Source organism: Mus pahari, chromosome X, assembly GCF_900095145.1.
Source record: "Mus pahari chromosome X, PAHARI_EIJ_v1.1, whole genome shotgun sequence".
Taxonomy (NCBI): domain Eukaryota; kingdom Metazoa; phylum Chordata; class Mammalia; order Rodentia; family Muridae; genus Mus; species Mus pahari.
The window spans coordinates 3,980,164-4,006,716 of record NC_034613.1 but is presented as its reverse complement, the minus strand read 5'-3'; the positions used below and the strand labels follow the sequence as shown (position 1 = coordinate 4,006,716).

The window sequence follows — 26,553 nt, the reverse complement described above, 5'->3', positions numbered from 1 at the left end:
CTCCCAAATATAGGGCAGACTTTTCCATCTAAGAATTAAAAGAACACCTCCATGTTTACATCAACCATACCACCCTACAGTTATTAAAATGATTTAGCATGTTTTCTATTCTTCAGAGACACCTGGGTACTCCAATATTATTAGTTTGTCAGTTCTCATCTCTGCTTTGTACCTTTTGCAGAAATTCCATCCACTCATATATGTTTCTGGTATGAATATGAAATTTAAATTCATTTCATGAAGTCAGGTGGGTTGGCATATACCTGTACACCCATAATTTGGAAGACAGCTGCAGATGGTCTCTGAGGTCCAGACCAGCCTGGTCTATGGAGTTCCAGGACAGTCAGGGCTATACAGAGAGAATCTGTCTCAAAAATACAAAACAAAACAATTTATACCATGATAGTTCACTGGCCCAGGATGTATTACACATTATCTCCAACACTGAAAAATGTGCCCTAAATGAAGATGTTGTCAAAGAGGTCTTCAGGTTAGCCAGTTTCATGAGCAGAATATTCAAAGTAGTTAATATTATACCAAGATAACCACTTGGTGCCTAATAAGAAAAGCACTGTCAATAAAATGGTGTGTTAACAGATCTTGAGTCATATTTATCTTCAGCTGTATGTGTTCCCAAAATGTCTTAGTACAGATGTAACATCTAGGAATAGTTGATAGATAGACAGTTCACCAAAGTAGTCAAACATGCAAAAACATCAGAACTTACTAGATAATTACCTAAATTCATATTTCAAAAAGATATCAATATTTACTTATGACATTAGCCAAATTACTGAAGTTAAGCCAATGTGTCCAGGGGCTGAAGAGATGGCTCAGTGGTTTAGAGCACATACTGCTTTTGAGAAGATCTGAGTTCAATTCCCATTACCTAAATGAGACAGCTGAGGAGCACCTGTAAATCCAGCTTCAGGGGGATCAAAAGCACCTCTACTAGTGTACACAGACATATACACATGATTCAAAATAATTAAAATTAAAATGTAAAAGATTGCTTTCAAGTGTAGAGCCAGATTACCAAACCATTGATTCAACAGTCCAGAAAGACATTTGAACCAAGCCTTAAAAATTGTTCATGCCTTATATTTCACTGTGAGGAATTCCTTCTAAGAAAATACTTTTCAATATATGTCAACCTACATTATAAGGCAAATCTTAGAAACAAGACTCCACTTCCAAGAGTTAGTCAATGATGATGTATTAGCTAACCTAAATTCCTTCACATCTGCCACCTATAGAAACCACACAAGAGAACTCTAGAGCTCATTTAATTCTTCCACACACTATATGATCTAGCAAATACTACAGCCATTTTGTAGAAAATGAAATTGACATCGCTTGCCCTTTCACAGACATGGAAACTGGAGGAATGAGGTCAGCATTGCAATCATTTTGACTCCAAGGCACTTAGCCCACACAGTCCCTCTATTCTAGAGAACATTTCACGTTAAAATTAACTTTCAATGATAGTGTAAAATTTTAATGAATCAAGATAACTTAGAAAATTGTACATAATTGATCAAAATTGTGTCATGCCCACATATTAGGGGAAAAAAGGTTTCCATGAAATACACCAAATACTAAAAGTGTTTGTTTCTGCTTATGGAAACCATTATCTTCTACTTTGAAAGTTAGCCATTTTCCCTAAAGTGAAAGCCAGAAATTTTGTGGGGAAAAACATAATAGAGTGGAAATGACAGTCTGAAAGGACTAAGTGAAAGAGCCCTTGAGAGGTCATTTAAGACCTGGGTCCTAAAGAGACAGACATGGATGGATACATTAGGAGCTAGGCTTTGCTTGCTCTTGGAGCAATCCTCAGAGTGCCACTGGACTTAATTTGCTAGATCCCAAAGTCAAGTATGTTTGTTTTCATTTCTGTCACAACATCTACAAGCTCAGCATCACCTGTATGAATCAGGGTGGTTTTGTTGTTGTTGTTTTGTTGTTGTTTAATGTATAACTAACCCTATCTTTGCTGCACAGATCATAAGAGGAAGCCAAAAGCCTCCTTCTTCATTCCATCTAACTAATAAGCACTACACACCTTCTGGTATGTGTAGCTTATGAAGTGCTGCTTGGTCTTCTATCATCTCAGGTTAGAGATCCACGATGCTGACCGTGACAAGAAGGTCAAATCAAGCTCAGTCTGCATCACAGCAGGCGTGTCATGTGGGAAGTACTGTAGCCTGCTCCTTGATACAACCCAAGCTAAAGAACTGCGGCCAAGTGTCAAAGCCAAGTTCACACTAATGCATACAGATCATGTTTTTATGATTGGTATTTTCTTGGTTGCTTCAGAGGCTTGACCTGATCGTGCCAGAGAAGCATAATTGTTAGGTAGAGGTGTGTGGCTCTGTTGTTACCACAATGTTATAGAAGCTTCTCCTGTTGAGTCATAAAGATAAGGCTTTAATTAAGCCACAGCAGAGAAAACATTCTCCACCAGTTGGAGACTGGGCAACATAAACAGAGGATTGAATTTAATTTTTTTTTTTTTTTGCCATCTCGTCTGTCACTTGATCACACAGACACACTCAGCACTGTGCCCAAACCATTCATTCTGATTTACACGGGATTTCTCTACAGATGGTAGAGCCATCAATTAAAGGTCTGTGACTGTGGCCTTATCAATTCACTATCCTTCCAGCTGCCAGTTGGCTACAATGATCTCACTTCTCATCCCATTCCTAACACATGAATTGTGGTTACTTTTAACCTCCATCGCTGCTCCCACTCAGTCTTATTGTACTTATTTGATGCAAATGCAGTTAACTACTTTTTTTTACATATTCATGAGCCATTCAAGTTGGATCAGCTTTGTGAAATTGTAGGAAGAGAGAAGAAAATCAGAATCAACTTCTATTACTATCTCTATAATCCAAAGAAGACAACAAAAATAAAATGGCAGTGATTAAAGCCCTCGTGTTCTCATTAAAAAAACAAAAAAAAACAAAAAAAAACAAAAAACAAAAAAACAGGAGAGACAGTTGGATAAAGTATGCCATCAATTATGCAGGTCAATGTTCTACCTATAGGAAAAGAAACAGAAATCCTTCAGATGAGACCATTACAAATGCACCTCTTCTAAAATTGTGATACACTCATTGTTCAAAAAGCCATCCTTGGGCTTTCTGGACTGAGCAGACAAGAAGTCTCTATCTATGAAGTTATTATCTGCCTCATCAAAGTCTATTCTTTCCTGTCTCCCCACAATCACAGAGCAGCACTTTTCCAGGGGTCTATCACCTCTTGCTTTTTTGCTTTTGTTTATTTTAATTCTGCTGACTACAAAATTGGCAAAGACATTTGTTGTCATTGTCATTCACCCCCTATTATTTTGAGCTCATAAATGACCTTAAGATCAGATCTGAATGAATTGACTCCGAGTCATTAAAAGGAACGATCTTAGATTTGCAGCTAAATTGAATAGATGGCAGAGATAGGACAGTGCATTGACACATCCAGCTTACGGAGGCTGTCATCTTACTGACATCTTTTGCCTATGTGGTGCGTGTGTCACAGTTTATGAACAGAAATGCTTTATTTATATTTTATATTTCTTTGGCTTTTAACCTTATGTTCTTTATCTGCTCCAGGATCAATCCCGTCCAGGATATCTCATTATATTTAGTCATCACGTCTGCTTAAGCTCTTCTTGACTATGACAGTTTCTCTCAGATTCGCCTTGTCTTCATTGACCATGGGCATCTGGAAGAACACTGGTTCTGCATTTTGCTGAACATCTCTCTATTGCATGTTATCTGCTTTACTCAAGAATAGACTCGGACTGTGTGTTCTGGGGAGAAAGATCATAGAGGTAAGGAATCACCACATCACTTCAAGAGCATATACAAATAGTATGACTCTCATTGTTGATATAGACCTTGGTAACCTGGTAGATGTAGCACTTGTTCGTGTTTTTTTTCCCTCTGTAAAGTTAGTCTTTTGTTTACCTTGTAGGGCTCTGTTTTTTTTTTTTTAATTTTCTTCATTTAAATATAATTTGCATAATGAGTGTTCCCAACTTAAGTGCACATTTTGACAAGGATCAATGAACAATGTCAAGTAGTTCTTAACTAGGGCTGATTTTCACCAATCATTCCAAGGACATTTGACTTTTTTTTATTTTTGTAGAAAGAAGAGAGAAGCCAGGTAGTGGTAGTGCATGCCTTTAATCCCACCACTTGGGAGGCAGAGGCAGGCAGATTTCTGAGTTCAAGGCCAGCCTGGTCTACAGAGTGAGTTCCAGGACAGCCAGGGCTACTCAGAGAAACCCTGTCTTGAAAAACCAAAAAAAAAAAAGAAGAAGAAGAAGAAGAAGAAGAAGAAGAAGAAGAAGAAGAAGAAGAAGAAGAAGAAGAAGAAGAAGAAGAGGGAATACATACAAGCATCATCTATCTAGTAGGTAAATATATAGTATGTAAATAAATATAATAATTAAATCCAGCATGTAATACTTAGGACAAGAAAGAGCTATCTAACCTATCATGCTGACTGTACCAAATTTGAACAACTTCAACATGCCAACAGCATCTCAAATATCTATTTCCTACAGTCCATTTCATCAGCATTTTCCCTCTATGTGCCACTATTCTGCAATTTTGTTTTGTCTTGTTTTTTAACTACAGGGTAGTTTTTCTGATTCTTAAAGGTTATATGAATTGAGTAATATTTTAGTCCACCTCTGGTTCCTTTTAGTCAGCAAGATGCTGAGATTCATTCATGTTACTCTACTTAACAGTGATGTGTGTTTCCATTTGTTAACTACTAGTCTGTTCTTGGTTTCAGTTTGGGAAATTTAGAAATAAAATAAAAACCACGTAAAAGTGTTTATGTAGGCACATGTTTTTAGTTTTCTTGGATGACTATTTAGAAATGGAATTGCTGAGTCATGTGATAAAATGCACATCTAATTCAATGCATTTATAATTCTAAAATGAGAAAGATGAATTAATTGTAGTTTATCTTACTTTGAGGTTATGTTCATTCTTTTACTATTTCTACTTCTCAGCTGGGAAATGAGTTTTGAATTAAATGAGAAAGTGATGTCAGAGACATCTCCTTCCATCCTTTCCATCCCTAGGCAGAACTCCTTGCAATAGGTGATCAGACTTCATCAATTCCTCCCTGACTTACACTTTGCCAAGAAAAAGTTGATGTCTCTTAAGATCAGAATCAGAAACAGCTGTATCTCTGGGTTCTTTGGGTAATGTGTGTTTGATTTTTTTTTTTTTTTGAGAAGATGTTTCTAGAAAATGGCCTGAAGTATTGGCAGTTGTGAGAACAGATCTAACTTCTGCTTGGAACTGCTATAAATTTTTAAAACAAACCAAACCCTAACATCACAATATGGCTATGTAAGGTACCTCCAAGCCAAATCCATTAGATGGGGAATGAAATATTTATTATGATCTGAATGAGACAACAACAAACCAAGGACTTTGCATTTTCTTTAAAGTTGTCTTACCCAAACTTTTAATGTTGATATTCTTACAATGAGCTTGGTAGTATAAACTTGGATTAGATAAAGACCCACAATGGCCATTAAAGAAGAAAAAATATAGTACTCCTAGGAGGAAAACTAAAATCTTGTTTAAAGATAAAGATAAGCAGTCTGTTCTGCGGAGATTATCCAAATTATCCTTTACCATAGAAAGTAGTAATATTCCAAATGTCTACTGATTCATCGCCAAGGATGAAAGCCTGCGAGAAGCACAGAGAATATTGCTCATTTGAAGATAACATTAAACCATCTAAATAGAAAGATCAAAGAACTGGGAAACTGGGAGCAATGAACAGAACGAAGATGCAGAAGCTGAAAAATAAATAAATAAAAACCCTAAACGGTAGTCTTGTTTCTGTCACAAACCAGTTGATTTAAAATTGTACTATGTCCAAGCATGGAGGTACCCACCTTTCCTCCTAATTCCCTGGAGGCAGAGGCAGGTCTATCACTGTCAGTTTGAAGCCAATCTGGAGAACAGAGTTCTGGACTAGTCTAGGTTACATAGTAAGACCCTGTCCCCAAACCAAAATAACAACAAAAATAAAAAATAACTATAGCATCAACAAAAAAGGGTATGCAGACACACACACACACACACACACACACACACACACACACACACACAACATTGAATCCTTTGAGTCCATTTCAGCTCATAACTTTTTATCAGTCAAATTATCTGCTTTTTCAAACATAAGCACAAATAATACACTACATTCATAGAAGCAGCCATTTTATCATTTTTTTTTTCGAGACAGGGTTTCTCTGTATAGCCCTGGCTGTCCTATAGACCAGGCTGGCCTCGAACTCAGGAATTCGCCTGCCTCTGCCTCCCAAGTGCTAGGATTAAAGGCATGCGCCACCATGTCCGGCCAGAATTATTTTTAATTCACTTTAAAGTGATCCTGGCAAGGAAGAGCATTAGGTTAGGCAGATACATTCAATTATATTCTCCTGTAGAGTTCATTCCTCAACTTGTAAGAATTGTAATTCTAGTGTATTGTTATCATTATTATTGTTGCTGTTATTATTATTATTATTATTATTATTATTATTATTATTATAGCTACAGCCTGGTGAATATTTAGCAGACTCCTAACATTTTGTTTCCAGGTAGATTTATCTTGCACTATTGTAAGGTTAGACACTCGTATGACACTTTCATGTTTACTGATTGTTTAAGCATCATATGCAAGCTAAGTCTCACAGGAGACTGTTTAAAAAGCCAGCCTAGATTATTTAAATAACTAGAAATTGCTTTGGGGGAAACTGTGTACAAATAAAGTTATATTTGTAAGGAATAATTGCCACTTCAATCTGAAGCCATTGGGAGAAACAAAGAAAGGGTACAACTATCATCAGCAAACTCCCGGCAGGGCACCCTGATTCTTCTCCTAAGAGCTAAATAAGGACATCTCTTGGCTCATTCTGTTTCATAGTCAAGAGTCCCTATTTTTACCTCATCTCATATTAGGTTTCTCTTTTTACATCTGGGTCTTCAGTATTTGAATCTCTTCCCACACTATAGCCCTTATTCAGATAACAATTTAAAGGTCATAAACTCATCTGCTTTGTAGCTGGAGAAAACCCACCTCTGGAGATAACATTGCTGATGTGAGCCTAGTAGTACAGGTCTCGGTATCTCTTTTAGTTTGAAGAACTTTATCCAAGATCTCATTCACCTGAGGAACACATGGAAATAAACAGGGCCATTTGAAAATGGAGACTTGACTTTTTTGACTTAAGTGGTTGATGTATTTGCTTTGAAGAGCTCGATGGCTTATTTTTTTTTCTGCATTTTAGCTTCCATGACCTCAAAAGGAAGACCCTGTTCTTTCACATCGAGTAGAGTCTAGATGTAATAGCTGCAAACATACATGGGGATGAGCTATATAACCAAGGTGTCCAGAATGAAGAAGAATTATGTTAATAAAATGACCAAATAAATAAATTTCCTCGCTACTGGCATAAAGGTCTTACTTAGCATTACATCATTGACTCACATCAAAGGGCTTCTTTATGATATGACAAAAAAAATCTTGAGCTATAGATCATCTCTCCAAGGTGTCATAACTCATTCATAAAATGCATGCTATCATAGGCTTATTTGGAAAAAGAAACTTCCAGAAAAAATAAGAATTTAACCAGGCCTGGTGGCACATGCCTCTAATCACAGAGTTCAGGAGGTTGAGGAAAGATGATCAGAACTTCAAGACAAGTGTCCTATAAATAGTGGGACCCTATCTTAGAAAGAAACACAAATTTATAAATTTTAGAGAAAAAATATTTTCTCTATAACAAGAATAAATGCATTCCTTAGACAAGATGCTTTGACTTAACAACCATGAAAGTTCTTTTTTGTTGAAATAATCACCAGATCTCTATCTCCACATGAAAGGTACTGTTATCAAAAAATTGAGGTTTATCAAAAAAAAGAAAGAATGAAAGAAAGAAAGAAAGAAAGAACAAAAGAAAGAAAGAAAGAATGAACAAAAGAAAGAAAGAAAGAAAGAAAGAAAGAAAGAAAGAAAGAAAGAAAGAAAGAAAGAAAGAAAGAAGGAAGGAAAGAAGGAAAGAAAGAAAGAAAGAACACAACTTCTACCATGGATCAGGTCATAAAATTAGGCTGTGTCTAGAAAATTGGAAGCATATATTTACAGAGAAAGAAATCGGTTTGCTGAGGTAAAAATGCAGAACAGCTTCATGCCTTCTTTTGAAAGGAGTCTCTTCCTGAGAGATCTGTATGTTAACTCTCCCCTCCTCTCTTCTTAAAGGCTTTGATTCTGACATTGTATTTGGACTCTTAACCTTCTCTTCCCAGAAGGCTAGCACTAGGCAGTTGTGTCCTGGGCTCCTCAGAGTCATTGCTATCCTTAGTGTCTCTCTCTTTGCTAACCATGACATCTTATCTTCTGTCTCCATTTGTCCAGGGTTCATTATCAACTACCCATCCTCTGCTTTTCTCCTTTGCTGACCATTTGACATAATTTACAGGTTTTGGAAACTGTCCACATAAGTCTGGGCTTAAAGGTTTAGAACAGACTTCATCTCCTAGAATTCCACAATTAAAGGATGCCCCAATCTTCCTCCAAATAGGAACCCTCTAGACAAATCTTGATAAGAGTCAGAAATGAGAGAATAAATCATTTGTGTTGGCTGGGGACTGATTCTGGTACCCTGCAGTTCTTAAAAGATCAAACACAATGGCCTCCTGCTAAGTCATTGTCCCTGCAGCAGAATGGGAAAGTATTCAACTACACTCCTCCTCCCCCAAAAGGAATTTCGGATTATGCCAAGTCAGGAGAGTTTCTAGGTATCTCAGGAGTTGGCCTAAGCAGAAAGCCTGCACCTCCAACACAGGTGGCACTGTGCCAAAGGCCAGAAATGATTCCCAATGTTCTCCTCTGAAAATGAAGCAAGAATGTGAAATAGGAAGAAGTACTAACAAGGATATAGGACCTAGGCTCTACAGGGCCACTAAGTCACACAGAGACCACCCTGGGTGTTTACGATCACAGGGAAGAAGCGGGGTGGGGGTGGGGGGGGACATCAACAGCTCATAAAATTCCTCTTTACTTTTGCAGTCATCAAAGACAGAGCCTTGACCCCTGCATGTATTTTTCTTTCCCTTTCCTACAAGTCTGAGAGTGTCAGGCCATCTGTCTTAGTGGCCCTTCTTTTCTTCTGCCTTACAAGTGTTGCTCAAAAAACATAAGCTCTGCACCACCTATTCCCACACAAATGGAAGCCATGTGGTACCAGACCAGCCTGTGATTTTGCTGGCAGAGAATAAGGGAAATTGTGAGATTGTAAACATCAGAAACAAGAGGACGGACGTCAGCAAAGTCAGAGAGCTGCAGATGCTAGTATCCAGGCTGCTGTTCCCCTTAGTAACAGATGTAGCCAAGCAGGTTGCCACTGGAAAGAAACAACTGCATTTTCCAACCTCTCTACCTCCTAAATATGGTCTGCTAATGTCAAAGGTAAAGTCTTTCCAAAGGCCTTCAAGTGGTAGGTTGTGAATAATTGGTAACTGAATAATACATACAGAGTTATTTGTGGTAGGGTTGTGGTTACTGAATATAATAAAAGTGACCCAGTTGGAAGCAAGCGTTTAATACTCTATTTCTTTCTACTCACCTGTATGCTGGAGACTTTTAAAAATAATCAATTTACTTTCATTTTATGTTTATTGGTGTTTTGCTTGCATGTATGTCTGTGTGAGGGTGTCAGACCCCTGGAACTGGAGTTACAGACAGACATGAGCTGCTATGTGGGTACTGGGAATTGAACCCTGGAAGAATTGGCCCTCTGGAAGAGCAGTCAGCGCTCTTAACCTCTGAACCATCTCTGCAGTCCCTACACTCTGGAAACCTACCATGAACTATTGTTCCTAAGGAACCATGGTGAGGCTATGACAGCATGATGGGACCATAGTATTTCTGGACATCTTTCACATTTCCTTTATCCAAAAGGGAGTAATGATTCTATTTTGTTTAAGCTTTTTGTCATTGCAGAGTTTTCAATTGGATTAATGCTGGAAGGAAGAACGTTAGAGGAGACAGAAAAGTGCACGTGAGGACTCCAAAGCCCATGCATATCTGGCAAATGCAATCAATGTGCATTTAAACATGATTGGTACAGCATGATCAAGGAACAGAATGTCAGAAAAGGACAGAGAAACAGTATCAGCCTCTGCGCACAGGGTCAGGGTGACCTTTGAAACACTTTATAACCGAAAAATCGGAGTGTGTTTTGAACAGAGGAATAGCATGTAATGTTTGTTTTAAATACATCCATCTGGCCACAGGATCTGGAAGCAATGAAGGTAGAGGACTTGTTGGGGAAGTACTGTAGTAATCAAGTGGGGCACAATGTTGACTTGAGCCTAACATCAATGAAGATGGCTACCTCCTATATTTGTCACAGACTTGCTCAAACACATCTGAAAGATCACCAAGGTCGAGCTTCTTCATTCCTCCCTCCCTGTGACCTCAGGAACACCTGATCAGGACCTCCATACCCACTTCTTAATATAGGAATGCACCCCATTTCACAGACACACTCAAACACCTCAGGAAGATGACTAAAGGGAGTTTTCTTCATTCTCTCCTCTCTATAAGGTCTGTAACACCCTGTCTTAGTCAGGGTTTCTATTCCTGCACAAACATCATGACCAAGAAGCAAGTTGGGGAGGAAAGGGTTTATTCGGCTTACATTTCCATACTGCTGTTGATCACCAAAGGATACAGGACTGGAACTCAAGCAGGTCAGAAAGCAGGAGCTGATGCAGCAGCCATGGAGGGATGTTCTTTACTGGCTTGCTTCCCCTGGCTTGCTCAGTCCACTCTCTTATAGAACCCAAGTACCAGCCCAGAGATGGCACCACCCACAAGGGGCCCTTCCCCCTTGATCACTAATTGAGAAAATGCCTTACAGCTGGATCTCATAGAGGCACTTCCCCAACTGAAGCTCCTTTCTCTGTGATAACTCCAGCTGTGTCAAGTTGACACAAAGCTATCCAGTACACATCCCATAAGCCCCCTCTGATCTTCACTTCTCAATATAGGAATGTTTTCCTTTATTCATCAGTTGTTGTCTTCCAGTGCCACTATTTTATTTAAGGCCACTGTGGTTTCTTCTCCAAGCTGACAATAAGTCTTCCTTGGATTGAACCACTGTCTTGCCTTGTGAGTTACCATTCAGAACTATGTTACCCTCCAATGGATCACCATTGTCTCTTCTCCTTAGATCCAAGTGGTCCAAAGTGCTTATAGTGTCTTCTTAAATCATTTGGGTCTTGAGGGCTGACATGTGACTCAGTTGGTAAACTGCTTGCATGGGCTGCACAAAGCCTGGGAGTTGATTCCCAACACCTCATAAACTGGGTACAGTGAGTGACACGTGCCTGTAATGTCACAAGATAGAAGCCAATCAGGGCTGCATCTGAACTGTACTGAGAGTACTATAGTGAGCAAGTGGGACACGATGGCGGCTTGAGCTTAATATGAACAGAGATGGTGAGAAATACCATACATTCACTATATTTTTTAATGCAGACCCATATGGCTTCCTGCTTTTGTCTCAAAACAAGAGCAGGGACTTTATCTCAGTTGGTAAAGTGCTTATCTGACAGGTCCAAAGCCCCAGTCTCTACCCTCACCTTCACATAAGCCAGTATAACCCTAGCACTTGGGAAGACAGCAGGGACAGCACTATCTGGAGGTCAGATTTGGTGATGTTTTAAAATAATCCCTGAGTTTTTCAGAAAACTTAAAGTTTCAAGTATATTTAAAAATAACAACAATAATTTCACCTTTCTGTGTTTCCCTTTATTATCAGAAAAGTGATATTGCTAAGGTGGGGCTTCAACCCTATAATATAATCATTTAACAGTCACTCTTCTTCTCCTATTAAGGTTTCCCTATTAAAATTGTCTTGAACAGGCCATGGTGGCACAGTCCTTTAATCCTAGCACCTAGGAGGCAGAGGCAGGTGCATCTCTGTGAGTTAGAGGGCGGCTTAGTCTACAGAGCAATTTACAAGACAGACAGGAATCCATAGAGAAGCCCTGTCTCAAAAAACAAATAAATAATAAGTAAGTAAAATTGTTTTATAGCAAAAAGAGATATAAATATATGTATGCATAGTGTGAGACCAAGACAGGAACAAGATCAACATAACTTGCAAGATAGACAGACAGACAGACAGACAATAATTTCTGTTCTAGGATCTGTATTATGTTTGTGTGTGTGTTTCTAATTCTGTGCTTAAAGCAGTTCACTTGTCATTATCATGTATGACCTTAACTAGCCTTGGGAAAGTCCAGACCAGGCAATTGGCCGAATTTCTTCACAAGTAAATCTAGGTTTTGCACTGGGACAGGAATATCACAGAAGTGATGTATCCTCAACACATCATACATATGTTCCCCATGTCAACATGCCCTTCATAGTGTTGTTACTAGACTTGTTAGAGGCTGAACCCCGACCTTGTCAGCCCTAACAAACTATGTTTGGCCTCCCCAATCTCAATATGCCAAAGAGATAAGAAAATGAGAAGTTGAGAAAGGGGATTTATTCAGTGTGGCTGTATTAGAAAGAGGGACGAGGTTTCAGTGATCTTCCCATCCCCATCCAAGTCTATATTCAGCATCCTGACTTGAGGTGCAGTTCTTGTCCATCACTAAATTATCATTGCCTGCCTTCCATCCATCCCTAATCTCTCCTGTAAGGTACGTTACAGCTATGTGAAGTCCTTCTTGGGAGACCAGTTGTTCATCCTCTCGTGGGGACCAGCATTCAGCATTTTCCTTTTCCCAGCATGATTCCTCAAAAAATTCCAATTTCTGGGAGTCTATAGTCTCAAGTCTGATAAGCAGGGGGAGTACAAGTTTCTCTCTTTAGAAACAGCTTTGCTCCTATCTGCATCATCCCTGCTTAGCTTCTCTCTCTCTCTCTCTCTCTCTCTCTCTCTCTCTCTCTCTCTCTCTCTCTCTCAGACAGGGTCTCTCTATGCAATTCTGGAGGTCCTGCACCTCCCTGTCTAGACCAGGACGTGCATCCCTGCCTGTCACATGCTGGGATTAAAGGTGAGTGCCACCATGCCCGGCTCCTCTTATTCCTCCAGGCATTCTTGACCCAAAGCTTTCAGACATAGTCCCAGAGAAGTCATCCCAGCCCACAGTTACCTGGCTAATTCAACTCCCTAAAATGTCACAGTGGTCATCTAGTCTAAGAGAGCATTCTTTACTTACTAGGCCTGATTTAGGTCCCCACCCCTGTGAACTGGCAGAGCATTGTCAACATCATTGTGCTTCTTGGTATTAGAGCAATAGCTTTTTCTCACTCCCTTTCTCTGGACTTTGGGGGGAGGGGGGTAGAACTATTCAATAGTCCCATTTAGCACTATCACAGAGCCCAATGCTTGGTATACTATAGGTGCCAATAAATACTTGCTGGATGAAGCCCTGTTTCCAGTTGATCTCTATAAGTATTCTGCTTGCCCCTTGGACCCTGACTGATTACATGCTCTCATAGTCTTTTCAGATGGTTTGTCTACACGTGGGCTCTGCTGGGTTCTGGATGTTCATAGGCCCTTACAGGATACCAATCTTAACACAATCGCAGGGAGGGAGGGAAGGAAGGAAGGAAAAAAGAAAGAGTGAAGCCAGGAGATGACCAGACCTTAGTTTTAGAACGCAGAAGCTTCTGAGTTTGTGTTGAGCAGGTGAGAGACTGATTAGGAATGTGACTCTCAGCTATTCCTCCCCCTCATACTCCACTTCCTGTTTATTCTGCTTCCAAAAACCACACTGGGGAGAGGCGGGAGGGGGGATGGGAAACAATACAGACAGTTCTTTTGGGAGCCTCCCTGCTCGCTGCAGGCCTGTAGGAATTGGAGTCTCAGCCCTTAAGGAGTCTTTACTTTACAAAAGAGAAAAGTGAGGCACTAAGAATGTGATTAACTCTCCCAGGAAGCCAAAACAAACAGAGGAGCCTTCCTGACTTCAATTTTTCTGCCTGGAAAGACTGGATTCTCTTTTACTATTCAGTGCCACCTTGTCCTCTACGTCCTTGTGCCACAACCACCTCCTTTATTGTGACCTTTGTATTTCTGATAACCTCATCATGAGCTTTCATTTACGCTGCATGAAAAGCTTTTATTTATGCTGCATCTCAATACTAAGTAAGCATTGATAGGTTATTTCTCCACCGGTGAACTGAGCCAATTCAAGCCAGATTAGATTATATTAAAGGAAGGTTTATTGAGAAATTGCCCTCCAGCCGGTGAGTTCATTAGCCCCAAAGAAGATCAGGGAAGCTGCCAAGGGGATCTGGGGAGAAAGTGAGAAAGGGCTGTGCACTCAGAAGAGGGGTAAGGGAGGAGGAAAGAGCGAAAGGAAGAAGGAGAGAGAGGAGAGGAGAGAGAGAGAGAGAGAGAGAGAGAGAGAGAGAGAGAGAGAGAGAGAGCAAAATGCTTGGATTATATAGGGAAGAGGCTTTGGGGGAAGGGCAGCCCACTCCCTGGGCTGGAAAGTTTGGGGTTGGGAACAGGGTATGCCAGGTAGGGACTGAGGGATGCTGAAAGGACTTGGAGGCCAGGTCTGCTTTGGTATGGAAAAGGTGCTCCCCAGTCCCTTATCCTGGCGTCAGAAGCCAAACAACCATTGCCATTCAGTGAGAGCAAAGAGCTTTAAGCAGCTTCCACTCATCAAAAGGGGACTGAAAAATGGGATCTCTCATTCATTGCTGGTGAGCCGGTTAAATGTATATATAACCACTATGGAAAACACTTTGGCAACTTTTGATAAGGATCCACTCTATGTACTGGCAATTTCATTCTTGTGTATTTATTATTTTTAAAAAGCTTTAAATCAGATTGCTTTTTATTCAGATATAATTAAAATCAATAAATTAATAAGTAAACTTCAGTGCTCACCAGAAGGAGACTAGACAGATAAATCATGGACATTTATACAGTGGCATACCAGTGAGCAACTAGAAGGAACAATGGAGCACACAAGATTCGTCAGTGGGTAAAAGGGCTTGGCAAACCTGAAGAATTAAGTTCCATTTCTAAGACCCACATGGGATGGAGAGGACTAACTCTTAAAAGTTACACACACACAAACACACACGCAGTGTGATTTAAAGGGATGGATACCTTTTAATAATATATTCAGACATGTGGCTGAATCTCAGATGTAGATTATATGAAAGTGGCCAGACGCAAAAGAGAACACTCTCTGTGATTCTTTCTCAAAAAAAAGGGTAAGAATGGGCAAAACTAATTCTATAGAGACAGAGATTAAAATGTGTATGCCTGCGGGAGAGGTCTTGGAGAAAGTCGGAGATTGAGAGGTAAGGTGGGATAACTTTCTAAGGTGATGGTTATGCTCTGTACTTTGATAGAAATATTGAGTATGACTTTATGTGCTTATTAAACCTTTTAGCTGAATGTTTAATGTCTGTGCATTTTATTACATGAAATTATACAATAATAAAAATAACAAAACTCGGTGCAACCCTTCCCCCAAAATATCACAAAATCTTTTGGAAAAGGAAAACTTGGAAATGGAGCAAAAGAAAAGAAAGGATGAAATTAAGTTCTTAACCACAAATACAGAGATAAAATATTGTTGTATTTAATGCAAGCTTCGGTAAGGCAATACTGTTGAGGTAAATAAGGGAAACTCTAAGCAAGCCCATTCACATCTTCCTGGCCATATGCTTCTAGCCCAATATTTTCAGTTCCTAGTGCTTCCAGACAAAATCCCCACAAATTCAGTCCTTTCAAACAATACAGAGGGGCTGAAGAGGTGGCTCAGTGATTAAGAGCACTGGCTGTTCTTCCAGAAGACATGGGTTCAATTCCCTGCTCACAACTGTCTGTAACTTCCGTTCCAGCAGATCCAACACCCTCACACAGACATACATGCAAACAAAACATGAATGTACATCAAAACAAAACAAAACAAAAAACAACAACACAGAACTATCCTTTTAAAGTTCTAGGTCCAAAATTGGTCTTGGTGGGCTAAGGCCAAGGTATTAGCAGGGCTGTTCCTTCCTTCTGGAGCATCCTTGCTTTCCCTGGCTTAGAAGAAAATCCTGAATTTTTTGTCTGGTGAAATGTTACAGTCTCAGGGGTCTTGATGGGGTTCTTTCTATGCCAGTCCAAGATATGTCTAACTTCTAGACCTCCCCCCAGTACCTTCTTGCATCTTGTACAGCTTTGTGATGACATTGAGCCCACCCATATAATCCAAGTCTGCCCAATCTGAATGTCAGGTGCATTCTTAATTCATCTTAATTCAGGTGCATCTTAACTCATCTGCAGCCTTATTAGCCTGGTTTTTCCCAACCCTCCTCACTCCCCACCACCACTATACAAACTGACATATTCTATGGGGTCTAGTGAATTAGGCAGAGGAACCTGTGGGGCAAGAGTACTATTATGTATACCTACCTGAGTTCATAGAATGTAAAATGTTATACATAGCATCATCATTCTAGTCTCTACAGTCAACGTGAGGTGGATATTTCAAATATTTCTGGTCTATGCCAAGCTGTTTCTCAGGTAAATGTGGTAAAAGGAATTCTGTCCCAAGAATTCTATTCGAGTTCTCAATTGTTTTCATTTGTTTAAATTTGGGGAAGGGGTCTCTGTTCCAGTTATCTACTACTGTATAACAAACCACTTAGTGGCATGAAGAAAATGAAAATATTTTGTGCACCATTTAAAATGTGGGCAAGGTTCAATGAGGACAGCTTGTTTGCACTGTACTTGGCATCAACTGGGCAGGCTTAAAGGCTGGGTGGAAGACCCTTGGAGTCATCTCGATGCCTTCCTTATGTGCCTGGTGATTGATCCTGCCGGGTGGAAGGTCAGCAGTTCTAAGGGCTGGAACACCTATGGGGCGGCTCTCCGTGGGGCTTGGGCTTCCTATGAGCATGGCAGTAAGATTGCAAACCTCTGGAGAGATGGCTGTGTATGTCAGGCTCGAAGGTCTTCTATGTTCTGGTCTTGAGAGTAAAAGTTAAGGTTGTGACAATGCCCTGCCTGCATTCAAGGGGCGGGGACAGAGATCCTCTCTCTGGAAAGATTGCGGCAGAGGATATATGGCCAGAAAGAACTTCATCGGCATCTGTAGGGCCACACCTGTCATACTAGTACTTGGGCTGTGAATACAGGGGATCCCCGGGGCTCTCTGGCCAGCTGCTCTTGCCAATCTGTTGAGCTTTGAACTCTTGAGTGCAAACAAGTAAGAGACCTTGTCTAAAGAGAGAGAGAGAGAGAGAGAGAGAGAGAGAGAGAGAGAGAAAGGTGCAGAGTGATAAAGGAATCTGGCCTCCATGTGCACACACACACACACACACACACGGCCCCCTATACCCTCATGTACACATTCATAAAGTACACTATACACAAATGAGTAAGCCAACAAATAAAAAGAAATTAGGTATTCTTCTCTTGATGTCTCCTGTATTCCACATGGGACCAACCTGAGAGCAGGCGTTTGTTGTGCTCTTAAATGCACTAGCAAAAGGGTTTGCTAGGTCTAGGGATTCCTCTCAGAACCCAGCACTGGAGTAAATCATTTCAATGTTTGGCGGCTGTCCTTCAGCTATTTAAGATATGAAGAAATTATCAACAACTTAACACACACACACACACACACACACACACACACACACATTCCTAAAGCATCTATAAATTGCAGTTTGCAATTCTAATTATATACCACAAAGAACTACACCTTCTTTTGAATGACTAATCTATACTAACTTCACTTCTTACATTCTATGCATACTTTGACTACTCTGGAAAACACGTGTGTCCTTTCACAATGTATTTCTCATTTTTTTTTTTAAAAAAAAACAAGGCTTAAACTAGTAATTCATGAGGACAATTGGAAAGCACTTAAATATCTTGGTAAGAACCAGTACTGTAGCTCTTTCATTTGCTTCCTTCCTTAACTACCAACCAAAAAATCTCCTCAATTAGATGTCTGCTAAGGAAGAAAAAAATGGGGGCCATTATCTAAGGACATAGCAAGTTCTGTGAGGATTTCAACATGGTGGAAGTATAGTCAGGTTTTAATTGGCCCTATTGAGCTCACCCACAAGCTACTGCATTCTTTACCTCAGCAGTGTGGTATTCAAAGGGGGTGGGGGAGGAACTTCCAAGTTAGTTTTTGCTTTTGAAAATTTTAAATGAATCACATCCAGTTCTTAGCAGAGTGCTCTTTGATAGATATGGTCATATCGATACTAGGAAAATGGATATTGAGAAGTAAAATACAATACAGAAAATGCCCCACCCTCAACATTGTTTAACTTGTGAGAATAAAGAAGTGAGTCTGGCCTTGTGATGCAAGCTACAATTCTAGCTGTTCCAGAGACTAAGGCAGAACAATCACATGGTCACGGTCTGCCTCTGCAACAGACCTAGTTTAAAAATCTCAGCCAGAACTTAGTGAGACCCAGAACTTAGTGAGACCCTATTTGAAAACAAAATATAAAAAGAGACCTTGGGTTCAGCCTTCAGTACTAAACAAACAAATAAAACTGGCCTTTGTGTTTTGCTAATATTTTCCCAGCTTTTTCTATTTAGGGTGTTAGAAAACACTTTTCCTTGGCAATTCAAGACCAGAAAGTTACCATCTACTAAGATGTTTATAACCAAAACAAAACAAAAACAAAAAGTGAAACAAAACAAAAGATGTTTATAACCCAGTAGTGGTGGTTCAGGCCTTTAATCCAGCATTGGATTACATGGCCTACAAAGTGAGTTGTGGAGCAGCCAGGGCTGCTTCAAGGAGAAACTTTGCCTCTAAAAACAAAACAAACAAAAAGATGTTCATAAATGGTAATAGGACTTTCTAATATTAATATTTTTACTAGCTTCAAGTTAGACACTGTGGTAGATATATTGAGATTGCTAGGCAAGAGATGCAAAGGGAAAAAAAGAATAAAAAAAAACAAATCATGAAAAACATATAAAAGAATGAATGCTCTTTTAAAATAGAGAATACCAAAACAGGAGAGGCTGAAGAGATAGCTGTGGCTTTAGTGAACCTCATTTAGACAGATGCACAAACTTGTATGCTTTAACTGGAGGGAGACCTTTGACATCAAAATGAAAACATCTAGTTCAATATAAAAGGACGGAAGAACTGAAGAAGTGAAATCTTCAGTTTCGTGGAAGAGATGTCCGTCTAAGTCATAAGGAAATTGCTTTGCTATATTGACCAACACTGGAGCAGCCACTGGCAGGCCAATACGTAGGGAAGGTCTGTGCACAGGTGAGTTTCCTTTGCTTTATCTGTTATTCTCTAAATTAAGCATCTTTCTTCAATGGAGCAAGGAGATTCCTAAGTGATGGGGGAAACTGCAGAAGCCTTGAAGCTCACTCTGCATTCATCTGCCTTCACTCCTCTTCCCGAGGGACAGGAGGAAGGCAGAGCAATGGAACAAATGGGACCCCTAATTTTCTCTCTACCTCTTTATCTTCCTATTCAAGAACTGCCTTGCAATGAGGAGGACCTTAGATAGAAAGCTGTGGAAAGCCCTGTGTGTGCATCCAAGTCCTTGTTACATAGCCCTCCCAAGCCTCAGCAGTTGTTGGTAACAGACTATCTACGTCTCTCAGTGTGTCCTACACAAGCCCATGTGAGCTAGAGGCCCAGGTCATGTATTTGGAGTAATAAAGAACAACCTTTTATTCCCTTGAGCTATTTTTTAAAGTGGACATGATCTTTAAAAAATTAATTTTAGCTTAAATTATCTCAACAAATAAAGCATTTTATTCTATCAAAAACTAAACTTTCCAACAGAAAGAAACCCCTAGCATTTTATTTGAAAAGACCAACCCTATGCTTTTATTAGTTGAGAACAAAAGACGTTACCTCCAAATTTTTAAAGAAAGTGCTCCATTCATTATTTTATTTAAAATTCCTTTAAAACAAACCATGCAAGGATTTCCTGGTGGGTAAAATTTACTAGATAAACCTTAAAAAGATAAATTTGTTCATAAAGGTTTATGGTATAAAATTTGAGCCCTAAATCAACTGGAGCTATGTATAAACATTTAAGAAAATGCTGGGAAAGCCAGGCAGTGGGGGCGCATGCCTTTAATTCCAGCACTTGGGAGTCAGAGGCAGGTGGATTTCTGAGTTCGAGGCCAGCCTGGACTATAGTGTGAGTTCCAGGACAACCAGGGCTACACAGAGAAACCCTGTCTCGAAAAAACAAAACAAAACAAAACAAAAAAAAATGAAAAAGAAAATGTTGGGGATATTAAACTAAGACAGGGAGAGATGGAAACGTGAAAGGGAGAGAAAGATGACAGAATGATTTTTGTTCAAAACAAAAAGTAAAACAAGAAGGCATATGCAAATGAGCCAAACTTTCATTTGTTTTAAAAACCTGACAACTGCAGATGCTTCCAGATTGGTAAGAAAATGATGATTCCCATTGCTGTGGCATGCTCTCTGACACAAGGGATAGGAATACATCAGGCAGGTTGCTAAGGAAGAGACAAATGTAAAACATGAAACTCTCCACAGGAGCAAAGCTGCAAACTGGGGGGGCAAAACCAGGTTCTCAAAAGCTGAGGTGTGAGATCTTGTGTAGAAAACTGTTATCAAATATTCTTTAACAGCAAATCATAGTAATATTAGTTGAGACTCATTAGCATATGTACACACATGCTTATATAAAATATTTTAAAATAAAAAAATGAAGTTATTACTTTTGCCAGTTGCATATACTTTACTGTACTCTATTCTTTTGCCCGACTTTTCTGAATATACAGTTCAGTTAGCGTCCCATAAAGCTCTTACCATCACTTTATCTCTTGATTTTAATCAGGCTCTCCCTTATGACTTTGGGGGAAATGGATGAATCAGTTTTGTATGTTACTTAAAAATAATACTTTCCTTCCAGCAGTAGATATCTGCCCAAAACCTCATATTTTCATAAAGAATACAGAGCATGAAAGGAAATGGAGGCACAAAATAAGTTTAGAGTAAGAGAGAAACCTAAAAGTGATTTTCTCTGGTGCCTAAGGAACCTTCCCAGTAACAAGCATTCCAATTCCCACTGCCAACCCAGGAAGCCTTTAAATCTTATGCTGGACTTCAAGTGTGGTCCCAGGAGAATTATATTTATCTACAATACGGAGGGACAGGCAATTTTCTAGTGCCACAGCCTTTGTTTCTTTCTACCCTCATTGCTTCTGGAGCTGCCTTTAAAATTTTTTGTTTGCACTTTGATATTTCAAAGGGAAGAGAAAACAAATGTGGGTATAGCTGACATTTGGCGCTGGCTAGCTTATCTACATTTATTAACGATTAACTTTCACTGGCAACAGGCAGGCATCCCAGTCTGGAGACCTCCCCCGCCCCCCCGCCACCCCACCCCACGCTTTTTTTTTTCTCTGCTGCAAAGTGCTGATAATGGACTTGAACTGACCTGGCCTGGCTGGTAATAAGTATGCACACGCGTGCACACACAATTGATATTTTTTTAAAAAACTGCAAAGTCGTGTGTATTTTAAAATCAGGTCCTATCAATTTAGAGAATGTCCCCATGACTTCTGGTGAAAACTGAGGTTGACCTGGCATGTATCCCCCAAGCCAACGAAATAAAGAAAATGCAGACTGTTGTTCCACCTGTTCTGACATCTCCCAGGAATGCTATCTTAAAAAGCATTCCTAAGAGACTTAGGGCAGCTTTGATCAGATCTATTATCCACAAGTGCTGAATGGGTCACTGAAAATGTAGACAATTCTTGGGGACTCCTGATGAAGGGCACTGCTTATGTTTATGCTATAACCTTTTAAAATATCACCCATGATTTCCATACAATATTTTTATATAAAGACGTGCAAGATGAGTGCATTGCTATTAGATAGGATTTTTTACTCTTTTGATGTTGCGAATTTTTCACTTCTCCATAGTCAAGTGAAATTTAGAGTCTTGGCTTCAAAACACTTCCACTAACTAAATATTGCTATACGCTAGCCAAATTGGCTGAAAGATGCTCTATGTACTTTCACAGATCCTTGGAATATTTATGAACTTCTTCTTGGGATATTTGATCCCATCTTGAAAATGAACTGGAAGAAAGCTTCCCTAGCAGCTACTTGTCAAAGAGAAATAGTTGTAGAGCCACCACCTGGAAATATCAGAGAGAAAATATCACTTAATGTCAGGGAAATGAAGGACATGTCTTTTTTAATGATTTGGCCACTCATTGGTGGAGTAAAAAGCAAAACACACTTGTCCAGTTTAGTTAACACATCTGCGTTTTTATTTTTTAGAATATAGTCTACATCTGGATTAAAAAAAGTTTTAAATAAAGAAGACATATAACAACAGTGGAGCCCTTCATCCTTCTCCGTACGATACAGACAGAATGTCAGTTGGTTCCACTTTAGATAAATCCACTTTCTCATAATAATGTTAATTATTTTCGCTAGCCGAGTGGCAAGCTTCATCCTAGCTGGCACGTCGCCAGTTTACACACACGGGGCGGGGGAGGGAGGGGTGGCGTGAAAGGGATAGGGTGCCACAGGACTACTGTACAGTGTAACAGAAAATCATTAATAAAGTAGTACCGGTTACCAACAGTGCTGTTTGTGCGCTTATCACAATGGAATCGACGAAGTTTCAAAGCAAAGAGATCTGAAAGACTTAAGACAGGGTCACTGTTACAAAAAGAAATAGTGCAAACAGGAAAACTGACGCAATCCTAGCAACGCCAAGGCCTCCTCTGGCAGCTCAAAGCAGGGCGGCAGGAGGCTGCGCCCCGCCTCCCCCAAGCACCCAGCTAGAAGCTGCCCTCCCATGTGTGGCAACCCAGCACTGTGCCCTGGCATGGCCCTTTCTCAGGCCCTTCTCTTCCGGAAAGAAAAACAGAAAAGAAACCCCAAGAAAGGCACAGGCTGAATGAAGGACATCGGCCCAGTTCCATTCCCACCAACACAGAGTAGGCCCCCTCCGGGGGTCTTTGAACCCCCCTCTCTGGCGACTACTTTCCTCTGCTCTCGCGATGAGGCCTTCTTCTCCACACAAACCCCACCAAGTACACAGCCCAACTTTACAGTGTGCCCTTCGCGCCCCACAACCAGGAAGAAAATAGCTTGGAGGAAAGAGAGGGGTGGTAGAGCCGACCCGAGAGAGGGTGCTGGGCAGCGGGGACAGCCCCCGCCTCAGTGGCCCCAATTACTGAAGCCGATCTCCTGCTTGTATCTGTTGGTGAGAATGTTGGCTTTTCGGGTGAGTTTGGAGAGCACGGTGTGCAGCCCTCGCAGGTGGTAGTGGAACTGCTGCTCTAGATCTTCCTCGCCGGCATCCGCGCTCTCCAGGTGACTCAGGCCCACCAGGATGTCCTTGGGCTTCCAGGTGCTCTCCTCGCTCCCGGCCGGCGGAGACGAAGGCTGGTGCAGGACTCCCCACTCGATATCGTTGCGGATGGACTTGAGCAGCACGTAGTGGCTGTACATGTCCCGGGAGGGCGCGAAAAAGCTTTCATTGGCGCTGCCCGGGCTTGGGGCCGGGGTCGTGCGCTCCTCCAGGCAGCCGCCACTGCCGCCTACCTCCACGCTGACCTCGTTGTCTATCTCCGGCTCCGACAGGGGTACGTCGCGCAGCAGACTGGGCACCATCACCGTCTGGTCCATGTTGTTCACCGCGCCAATGAAGCGATTCATGGCGTTAAAGAGCGAGTGCTTCTGGTTATATGTGTCGCAGATTTGCATCATGGTGGCCGAGCGGGCGCGGAAACACAGGGACGCTGGTACACGGAGATAGACCGCTGGCAATGCCGCCTTCGAGCGCTTTCTGAGGCTGATGCTGGGAGCCTGCTTGAAGCCGGTGTGACGGGATTCCCAGATCCTTCTCCGCCCTCTCTAACTTGCTTCTGTCTCAGCTCAGCCCTTCGTGAGGTCGGGCTGCTCTTATCTTTGGCTCACGATGACGGTGGGTGGCTGGGTCTAGCCTTTTTCTGCTTGGGAGACAGAAACGAAAAGAACAAATTACCCACCCGGTTAGGATGCCCGGCACCCCTGTCTGCGCAATGCTCCCACCCTGACCAAGGATGGCCGGAGAAGGCACCAGGGTGGCTCCCTGGGACCAGCTGGTATCACCTCCTCCAATACTAGCAGAAGACCTTTGAGAGAAAAGGAGAAAGAATCTCCCCCAGCCCGGACTCTCTGGTTTCTCCCTTCTAAAACCTAACCGAAAGCAACCATATTAGCCCGGGCTGCCAAAGGGCGGGGACACCCACCTCTTGCACTGCGAAATCCCCTGGATCTCAGTGCTTGCGTTGCGGATGGTGGCTGCCCAAGGGCGCTGCTGCGGTCACTGATCGGACTGTGAGTAAGGATGATGGTGGCTGCTTCGGCCCCTTGCCCATTCCAGGTGCTCAATTTATAGTCCAGGAAAGGTGTCCCAGGCGCCCAGGACCACCCCTGATGTCTCCTCCTCCGACCTCCTCCAGCAGCACAGATAAAAGGTCCCAGCCCTGACCGCGAGTAACACTCGCCCAACCCTTTCTACCGCGGGGGCGGGGCACGCCGGGTGGCTCCGCCTCTCGCCTGATACCCGGGCTAAGGCAGGGCGGCCCAGCAGGGCAAGGCAGGGTAGGGCTGGGAGGATGGAGCGGCCGCACCCCAGCACCAAACCCAGAACAAGCTGTTTGGGGGAGGGAGGGCGAGGCACTGAGCCCAAGGAGCCGCCGTCCAAACCAGAGGGCGGACTGGCGCGCGCGGGCTGGGCGGGCTTGGCGCGCACTCCCCGGGTGGGATGACCGGAATGCTTGTGTGTCCGGGTTGCAAAAGAGCCCCTCAATCCTGAACCTAGAGTGACTGCAGTCCGGAAATTTAGCCTCGATTTATTATTAGACGTCGGATAAGAGGGATTCACAGCTGCCCTGACTCCATACTGGGAATATTATGTAAGAAGAGTTAGCAGGACATGCTGGATGCACGTGGACACGGGGTGCTCCCTCCACGGCCCAGGTCGTGGTCAGCTGCAGGGGGATGGGAACACAGAGGCATCTGCTTCCCTCCTGGCAGGGTCTTTCCTACTACTGCTGCCAGGTGTGAAGAGCACCCTGGTCATCTGATCTACAGATTTGTGTTCCCCAACAAGAGATCAGAGCATGGGGATGGAGTGTGAACTTGGGCCTTGTGGCCTTTTTGGCGATCAAAAGGACTAGGAGAAGGTGCCAGAAGTTAGGACTAGTGTTGGGTATATCTTATCATTTAAAGAAAAAAAAATGGGAATATACCCAATAACTTTCTGGAGCGTGTGTCAAGTGCTCCTTTCAAAAGATGGTTCTTAAGCAAGGGTTACTTAATAAGGCCTAAGCTGTGTACTATAGCCCTGGATATACCTTTCAAGTTTTACACTTTAAACTTCTCTTTCGGCTTCCCAGCCCTGAGCCCATACTCATTTGCCCATCTCATTTCCTTTGCCACATCCCTCAGCCTCCAGTCAGCTCTTCCATCCCTCCAGATAAGATGACTCAGGCTTCTAATTTTAAGTTTCTTCTCACTAAAGTCTTCGGGGGAAGTTTTAGTATGGCATTCCCCTGCAAGACAAGAAAGTGGCCCAAACAAGGAAAGCCACTTGTGCAGGACTTCTTGAAGAACTGGTATTGTCTACCGAAAATCATGTCTCTTCTCAATTTTGAAGGGAACAAGGGCTGGTAACAGACAGAAAAGTCACTGGTAACTCAAGAACTCAGACTGGCAAATCTCTATCTCCCTCTGGTTTACTAGTTCTTGATCATAACCCATGCTTCCGATGCTTATCTATCTATCTATCTATCTATCTATCTATCTATCTATCTATCTATCTATTTATTTATTTATGTTTGGAGACACGGTCCCCTCTAGCCAGCTTGATTTGGAACAACAGCTACTCATCCTTCTGACTCAGTGCCCATGTTCTTTTAAACATGAAATAATGTTATCTGCCCAGTGGAGCTAAGGAGATCAGTGGAAATAAGAATGTAGATGGGAAAGATGCATTGTGTAAACCTGACACATAACAATAATTTCAGCCTTTCTCTTCTTGTGCCCAGATTCGAAAACTTTTTCACCCTCCATTTGTCAACAAAATGGAGTGTCTCCCGTGAGAGAAAAATTTCCAGTGTTTCTTTAGCAATGAAAAGGAACTTCTTCTTGGGCCATGGCAAAGGGTTCTATTAGGGTTCAATGAGATATTGGCGGTAAACCTCTTCACTGTGTACATTGTAAAGTACTAAGGGCTTCATCACAGTTTAGAGGCATTTTATGCCAAGAGTCTGAACCCTTAAAAATAGGGAAATAGGCTAAGATGAACCAAAGAGGACCTCACTCCCACTTTTACCATTTCTTCTGCACAAGGGTGTTCAAAACAGTCCAGGCTTGTTTTAACCTTTATGGCAGACAAGATCCAAGGGGGAGAGCTTTAGAAAAACACATTACCTGGTTTCCAGTAGTTGATGTTTCTCATAATTTAAAATGTAGT

At 41.6% G+C, this 26,553-nt stretch overlaps 1 protein-coding gene across 2 annotated transcripts; it reads right to left on the bottom strand.

The window, feature by feature from the left end:
* Positions 1-22,322: 22,322 nt before the first annotated feature.
* On the bottom strand, positions 22,323-24,657 carry Mid1ip1 (MID1 interacting protein 1). 2 transcript variants are annotated; one of them, XM_021187976.2, is made up of 2 exons: positions 24,323-24,657; positions 22,323-24,040 (listed from the first exon to the last, which is right to left on the bottom strand). In XM_021187976.2, exon 2 carries the CDS (start codon positions 23,796-23,798, stop codon positions 23,247-23,249), a length of 552 nt encoding a protein of 183 aa, XP_021043635.1. In that variant the 5' UTR covers positions 23,799-24,040; positions 24,323-24,657; the 3' UTR covers positions 22,323-23,246. The 2 variants fall into 2 exon arrangements, with proteins under 2 accessions (XP_021043635.1, XP_021043634.1); XM_021187975.2 differs by having other exon boundaries at positions 22,327-24,043.
* Between the last annotated feature and the right edge of the window lie 1,896 nt (positions 24,658-26,553).

Coding starts and splice junctions, on each gene's coding strand:
- Mid1ip1 (XM_021187976.2), bottom strand. CDS start 23,798: ATGATGCAAATCTGCGACACATATAACCAGAAGCACTCGCTCTTTAAC.